Source organism: Centruroides sculpturatus, unplaced genomic scaffold (assembly GCF_000671375.1).
Source record: "Centruroides sculpturatus isolate CEXI.00-Female unplaced genomic scaffold, Cexi_2.0 scaffold2514, whole genome shotgun sequence".
NCBI classification, from domain to species: domain Eukaryota; kingdom Metazoa; phylum Arthropoda; class Arachnida; order Scorpiones; family Buthidae; genus Centruroides; species Centruroides sculpturatus.
The window spans coordinates 14,868-23,396 of NW_019386681.1; the positions used below are offsets into that span (position 1 = coordinate 14,868).

The 8,529-nt window shown below is 33.0% G+C and overlaps 1 protein-coding gene across 1 annotated transcript in view; it reads right to left on the reverse strand.

Annotated features, from left to right (window-relative positions):
* Positions 1-4,749: 4,749 nt before the first annotated feature.
* LOC111615552 (multidrug resistance-associated protein 4-like) overlaps positions 4,750-8,529 on the reverse strand; it is a 9,267-nt gene continuing 5,487 nt past the window's right edge. The window contains exons 5-6 of the mRNA XM_023356957.1: positions 5,775-5,880; positions 4,750-5,707 (exon numbers count right to left, since the gene is read on the reverse strand). Of these exons, the coding sequence (XP_023212725.1) occupies positions 5,531-5,707; positions 5,775-5,880 (283 nt within the window). The 3' untranslated portion in view covers positions 4,750-5,530. The remainder of the gene's footprint in view (positions 5,708-5,774; positions 5,881-8,529) is intronic.

Below are 8,529 nucleotides of genomic sequence, written 5' to 3' on the forward strand. Positions count from 1 at the left end.
AAACTTTTCTCTTTTGTTGTGCAAGACTGAGCAATTTTGCTATTTCTTTTTTTTGCAATTTCTTTATTGTAAATAGTCAGCTCAATAAATGCACATTTTGAAAACTGGAGCATCAAGTACGGTTAAAAATAACTTTGTAATAATACAAGTCAATAATGTCAATCTCACACAGCAATATTTCTAATAAAGGTAAAAGATCTGTACAGTGTTAGTATGAAGAAAATTTAACCACACTTATTTTGAAAAACTTCAATGTTATTAGTACTTTTTTTACTCTTTCCACCCTGTTGGCACTAAAAGGGCTTCTAATAGCAGGTCCACTATGGGTTCGGCCAGGCCCACAATGAGATGACCAGGTGGTTGGGATAAGGCCCAACATACCCAAACGGACCACCACCGAAAAATTCCTGGGGATTCCGTGACCTGTCCGGATTCATTCACGGGTCCCACAAAGCAGTAGACTGACACCTTGACCGCTCGGCCATTCGGCCATCTATCAGCCAAGTGTTGCATTGCTATGACTTATTAAAACAAACAAACTTATTACATCCCACTTAACATAATTTTTTATAGTTTGAATACTATTTTGTCTATTGACAACTTTTCCAAGTCAACTGATATGAAACTTCATTCTATAATAAAAAAATCTGTATTAGAATATCTTTTTTTATTATAATATATAAGTGACAATGTTGATTTTACAAAAGTTTAACAAAATTCATTAACATTTTTTAGTACAGTTTCTAAAAATATTTATTTATTACAATTAATACAATTCCATTTTATGAAATTTTTATTGCACAATGGCGGTGTTATATTATTACTTACTTCAAAAGTTTACATTTGTCTATCATTTTGTAGTAATTTTATTTATGCTGCTTTATTACCTACTTGTTTTAGGCATGGATATCTTTTATGGCAAACACCATGCATTAAGTTTAAAAAATTTGTTTTTCATCTATAATATTAAATATCTATATTAAAATGATGAAGATATCATTGAATCTATAGAAATTAATGCTTTATGTAACTGCAATGTTTCTTGTTTTTAGTAGAAAATCTCTCGCAATGTCTGCATTTGTTTATAGTGAACTTTTAATACGTCTATCAGACAACGTCTCCCATCTTTACGTAGAAGGGTTAATCTCTCTATAGCAGATTAGGATGACGTTGTGTACGCTTAGTAAGTGTTGTAAGCATGATAATAGAGAACATACATCCGAGACATGTGATAATAATTGGAGGTGACTGAAATGTAAGGTTGGAAATAATAATAAAGTTGGGAAAGGGTAATGGGTAAGTATAAATATGGAGCAAGTAATAAACAAGGGAAAAACGTCTTGAATCTGCGCTAGATCAATATTTAATGACATGAACACCAAACTCCAGCAAAAGAACTAAAAAATCTACATTTCCAAGTGCAAAATTTTTTTTCAAGACTCTTTTTTTCTGTGAATTGTTTTGCATTGTCTAGGCCAAACTCCATTTGTATTATCTTCGTTTATGAATGCTTGTTATTTGTGTTTCTACTCTTTTCTGTCAGACAGGCTTGTGATAGAATTGTGTTTTGTATGTATATGTCTCTGATTGTATTATCAGTCCATGGTGTGTCACTACTGTAAATGCCCCAGCATAAACTAATGTATGGATGTATGAGAGTGTGTGAGAATGTAGAAATGAAATGAATGTAGTATAGTAAGTGAGTGTTTACATAATTTAGTGTTTTTCCTAATACCTTTGTCATGTTGATTTTTGGTATTCATGGTCTTTGTATTGGATCTGTACCTGTATATTTAGTGATTATTCTCTGAAATATATATGACAGCATATTAACTAAATATATGTGTATGTTATCAATAGTGGATGACGCAGCGTCTATACGATCACTAGTAATAGTTGTTGTGTGTATGCTATAATCAATGCTTGTTGCTGGATTATCCTGACAGGTAAAGGATCTTCATTAATGTTAAATGTTTCTGTTCGTTCTATGTATTTGATCTACGACCTTTTGCTTGATAAGTTCGAGGGTTGTTTGTGTGATAAGGTTGTCGTGTATAATTGTTCTTTTTTGATCAACAACCCTTTGTTCAGTAGCAGTGAGGTGGGGATATTGTTTTGTAAATCGATGGTGTAGTTGTTGTCTGTATGTTGTCAGATTTCTTTCAAGTCTTGTGATGGTGTAGTAAGTATGGATGATAAACGCGTTCATTTCTGTTCTCCATTTCATCTGTTGGCGTTTTTTCCAGCTTTTGTTGTCTGTGGATGTATTGCTACAGAAACACCAAAGCTAGATTTGTAACTCACTTCTGTCAATGGCTTAGCCATGCTTAAGCTGATGCTGCTTTCGCCAGCGGTAATCAAGGGACACTGTGACCTCTTTATCGAATGTGAGCCTCTGCGTAACCGACGATCTTGTTAACTCGGACGACGTCCGAGCCAGTATCACACTCTGATCTGGTTACTACCATGATAATTATCTTCAAAAACGTGGTTCTGTTCACTCTTAGCTTTGTTCCTGACCTTAGGGTGCGACTATTTAGACGCGAGCAAGCGAATTTTCTGAGATAGCGAGAATATATAGCGAGAAGAGGCGAGACGTCATAAATATCAAAACCTGTCAGATATGTGCGAGAACCAGTAATTCGCCCTCGCCAGCGTTATTTTTCGCTTTTCGTTTGTGCATGGTTTTCCTTTGAGAAAACTAAATCGCTGGCAACCTCTCGCTCGCTCTAAATTCGCGCCTGCCATAGTCGCACCCTTAGACCTTACTGGCATGGGTGTCCCTACCTGGAGCAGGCTCCAGCCTGCATTGTTTTATCGATCAGTAAAATTACTGGGTTCTCCCACCTCAACCAGTGATCAGTGATCAGTGGTGACCATGAGAACAGTTATTATTATTATTATTATTATCAATCCATCTCGATTATGTTATAAGATTAAATTTTAAAACTTTTATTATTCTGAAAATCAGGATTTAGGGGCGGATCATTTTTTTAAAGAAATTGGAAAAAGAGAACGATTTAACTTCAATTAGGAATTAATATTTTGTAACTTTGACAAATTTTTCGAACAACGGTTGTCAAAACTTTCGATTTTGATAGAAAGTTCATTTTCTTTCTCTGATGACTAGTAAGTTGAATTAGAAACGGCCGCACACGAGACATGGCTGGCTGTTAGACCGTCGACTTGTATAAAAGGGACATTTTTCTGTCACTCAGGACAATTCTACGAAATCCAGATCTTAGAGGACAGAATTCGCCATACGATATAGGATAGTCCATCGAAAGAGGTTACCATACAGAACTTAAGCAGTTCGTCAGAAGGAGTACATAAAATATGATGAAGGCCGTTCATAGTTAAAAGGACAGCCACATAGATGTTGATCATATTGTATTAGAGCATCCATAGGTGTTACGATTCCTAAACTTCTCCCTGATTCGAGAAGACAGCGTTCAAATACATGATACTCACAGAACTGTGTAGGTAGATCTGTTATTATAATCTGTTTAGATTGATGCGAACTCTATCTCACCCGTATAGGTTGATTTAGATTTAAGTTAGATAGTTGAATTTTCTCTCTGCGAGATAGGTTCAGAATACATCATTTGTAATCAATTACTAACCGCCTTCCAACTCGATATTCCTCTAAAATTAGACATATAAGCTTGCCTAACTCTATATCTAGGCTGGAGTCAGGAAAAACAACTTCCGGGGGATCTTACGAACTCCTGGTCTAAATTAAATATATCGGGAAGTCATCCGTTGACAAAGGAGGTCGATCTTAAGATCTTGTGCCGATTAAGTGGTACCCAAGCTCTGTCAACGTAGTACCCTCCGCTTATCTCACAATATAACTCATCACTACACTCTACAAACATACTCTACAAAAGTATATTTTGCAATTTTATAACAACTAATAATAAAAGTAATTTGCGATTTTTCTAAAATGAATGTACTTTTTTCATTATTTCTGTTTTTATCTAGTTTATTATTTTGTTATATTAAATTATATATATATATTACTGTATTACTGTTACTTATTCTTTGAATTCAAAATAATTAATATTTCAAAGAATTTTTTTAAATATGTTCTATACAAAAAAAGAGTTATCAGTGTTACATTGTTTTAAAAACCAGATGTCCTGTAGAACAGGTTTAAAACATTTGAAACATTTCATAAAGTTAATAAATAATTCTCAGTGAGAAAAGGTTTTGTCGTGCTGGTCAAAAAGAATCTAGCTTGGTATTAATATAATTCAAAAAACTTATTGATTTCTTGAAATAATCCCATTCTTTATGAAGTCTGAATGTTGGGTATATAACCTATTTTAAAGTACAAATATCCTATGTAACATTGGCAAAATTCATAGATCAATTACAATCGTTTCACGTTAGATAACCTTCAAGTTTTCATAATGTTTTAAGTATATCATAGCGATATACTTTTCAAAAAGTTTCTTTGACTTAATTTTTTATTTCATATCACAAATTTTTTCAATAAAAAAACTACATTAATTCAACAAATTGCATTTATATAAAAAACCCAGAACTGTTATATAAATAGAGTACTTCACCAAATATTAATCACCGTTTAGAGTATCTAATATTCATAAATTTCTTCTTGATCTCAAACAGGAATAATTTATTTTTCATCAAACAAAAAGCATGCATAAAAACCTATGTATTAACTGCTTTAGATATTTAAAAAACGATTCAATTTTAGTCACAGAAAGAATAGAAATGCAAAAATATTCAAAAAATTTTTTATTATACTCTGTATATAACCAGAAAACAAATTTTTTCTATAATCCATATGTACTACTTGATTTATGAGAACAGAAATACTCGATTATAAATTTACTGATTACATTTATGAACAAAAGATATTTTGATATATTCTATTGACTTTATTTCGTATTGTTAAATTCTTTTAGGTTTAGTTTTTATTTTCAGGAATAAACCATTCTAAATATTTTTAACAATGGTCTCTTAAAACACTTCTGATTCAATATCAGTAATGTTTAATTAACAAATACAGTAGAGTCTCGAAAACTCGGCCTAATGTGGACCGAAGGGTGGCCGAGTTTGTGAAAATGCCGGGTTATTGCGAATGGGGTTTAAAAAATAAGAATGAGTGTTTCCTCAGAAAATACTGTATAGTAGTTGTATGTATTCTTAACTTGAAAACACAACAGAGAACAAACTGCCCAAATACCCTTAAGGAAAGGAAAAGTACGTCCTTTATTAAGGCACAGAGCCTTTACTACAAGAAAATAAGAATTAATGAATACACTGTGTACAGTAATTTACCTGATAAGACATACCTCAGAAAAATACTTTATGAGGCATGAAGCTGTCTATAATGAAAATTAATTAACTAAGGAATTTTTTGCCCTGCCAGGGTGTGGTCGAGTTATCCGAACTGCCGGGTTATCGAGTTCCAAGGTTTCGAGACTCTACTGTACAAATTTAATACAGTAGTAGAGAATGATAATACTAGGTTGATATGTATCAAAGACGATCTGCTGTTTTATAGTTTCGTACTTTCCATATATTTTTGAACATAATATTTTTCTTTGGCAATTTTGTATAACTCATTCATCGAAGTAACTCCCGTGTTTTTTACCAAATTATAAAAAGTACCATTCACATTTTTAAGTAATGCATATGGCGTTTCAAATTCTTGTAGTTTTCCATTATCTAGAACCTAAAAGTTTGAAAGGTGTAATTAAGATATATATTTATGTTTTACATTATAAGCAGAAGAAACTTACCATGACTCTATCCGAATCAATAATTGTATTTAATCTGTGGGCTATTGTCAACACGGTACAAGATTTGAATTTTTCTCGAATTATTTTTTGTATGCAGGAATCAGTTCTTCATATAAAATATATAAAATATATTTATATCAGTATGAAAATAATAGAAAGAAAAGATTTACTTGAAAATAACAAAGTAGAACTTGAGATAAAAATGCAAAATGTTATATCTATAATGTATATTTGATATAGTATAGGTTTTTTCTGTAAAATGACTTACTGCATTTAAAACAAATTTGATTGAATTGAATTGATGGAAATTACTAGGCCTATATGAAAATTTGGCCAAAACAATTGCCTTCAAGAAGAACTCTCGATAAAAAACTAATTTGGATATAGATGTTTCAAACTTTAGAGAATGGACTAAAATGAACGTGGAGAACTCGTTCATGACGCAATAGCGTGCAAATAGCTACCAGTGTTTATTGGCTTTAATCACTCAGCTGCTGTTAAGAGCATATAAAATGTTGTTATTCTTGCACACAGAATCTGTAAATGGATAACACTGGTACCACTAGCAAAGTATTGTATGATAAATGTTACGTTTCACGCTGTATCTAGATCTCTACTTACGATTATACCCTACCAGTATTGTACTCTATTGTAAATATTTCACAGCAGTAACAAAATCCTATTAGTTATTTATGAACCCTAACGAAAAAGTGAATCTAGTCAATAAGAGCAGACACATCTGCATCTTACACTAAGTGTAATGTTTTTTATCTCAATACATACAGAACACATATTTTTCATAGAACAATACGCAAAATACGAGAAATTGTCCTAAGAGAGTCGACCCAACTCTGAATCTGTGCCATAGGTTGTAATGACTTTCTTTTGTGAATGCGATAAACCCATTGTCAGTACAGATTCCAAGACTAAAGTATAAAATGAGATTGACTTTGTCTTGAAAGACAACTATTTACACTACAACTAATGAAAGATAAATTTTAATTCTTAATCCTTACTAATCGTTACTAATCCTTAAAGATAAATCCTTACGAATGTGAGATACGGAATTTAATAACTAAAAATATAATTATTTTTTCCCTTATGTTTATGTAACGAATTGGAAGAAAAGACGATCTTAGCCGGGAATGTGTAAACCTTCCTGCTATAACCATCAACATTTTATTGTCCTCGCATAACTTGCAGCTCGACTTGCACAAAAGTTTATAGTTAGCATCAAAAATTCGTCACTTGTTTAGGTCCCTGGACCACCTATAACCTTTAGCTCATAGACCATTCGATCACGTGATGGAAAATCTTTCACAAAAAAGCTATAAAAGACTGTTCCTACCCCCTCTCGGGGGAGTCTCTTAACGAAAGCCGGACCGACGACATTGCGCTGACTTTTTGAACCCGCCGACATTTCAATCTACGAACATCGTTATCCGATCATCGCCAAAGTCGCGAACATTTTATAGTTGTGCTTATTTGGCTTAAAACCACCTTTTATTGAACAATTAAGTGCCTACATGGACTTACTCGCCTAGGAACCATACAAAAAGATATGAAAAAGTGTGTAAACTCGCTCTCGAGCTCTTAGGCGGTTTCGAACGAGAATTGTGTAGTCTTTTTGTCGATGTTGTTTATTTCAATAAATTCTTATTTTTACTTGTTAAAATGGTAGACTTCTTTATTCGTATACGCCCTTCACCTTATCGTCGACCCCAAAAACCTCTCCCTCCACTCGCCTGACTTGTCAACTTGACTGACGCCGAAACGGGAGACCTACGACCTCCCCGGCGGTTCACCCTAATGAAAGATAAATCCTATAGGTATAATCATGCAAGATACTTTATCTCAAAAAAGTATCATACATGATTATAACTACAGAATTTATATTTCATTTAATCCGCCAACAATAATATATTAAATTTCCGAATACAGATAAACGATGTGTTTTTGACAAAATATAAATTCACCCGAGTGAACTACACTTAAAGAAATGGTACTCGTTCCATTCCACATAAAGGACATGTAAGTAGTAGGTTATATGTAAAAAATAATTTTTTAACAGCAAGCTGACAATGCTTGGAAAACATTAAAAAAGTTGAGTAAAGTACTTTTAGAACGAAGAATAATCTGGAACTGAAATAGATTAATAAATTATATTGTAAAGTCTGATATTAATTAATATCCATTTGAAAAATACTATAATATACGTTGATGCATAACAAACTGAATCACTTATTCAAGATCCCATTAGGAGAATATATCATTTTCATCAAATTGTCGCACGCTATATAGCCAGAGCAGAAAGAAATTCTCACTGTACTGATTTCGTAAAACCGTTTTCGTTGTCTTTCTGCTAATAAGAACATTATATTATCACAAAAACAGAAATTAATTGAGGCATTATCTACTGTTGAAATCTAAATATATATAACTCAAAGGTGACTGACTGACTGACATAGTGATCTATCAACGCACAGCCCAAACCACTGGACGGATCGGGCTGAAATTTGGCATGCAGGTAGATGTTATGACGTAGGCATCCGCTAAGAAAGGATTTTGATCAATTCTACCCCCAAGGGGATAAAATAGGGGATGAAAGTTTGTATGAAACTTTGTCAATTTTAAACCGATCGGGCTGAGACTTTGCATGCATAAAGCTACTATGACGTAGGCATCCCCTAAGAAAGGATTTTGATAAATTCCACCCCTAAGGGGATAAAATAGGGGATGAAAGTTTGTATAAATC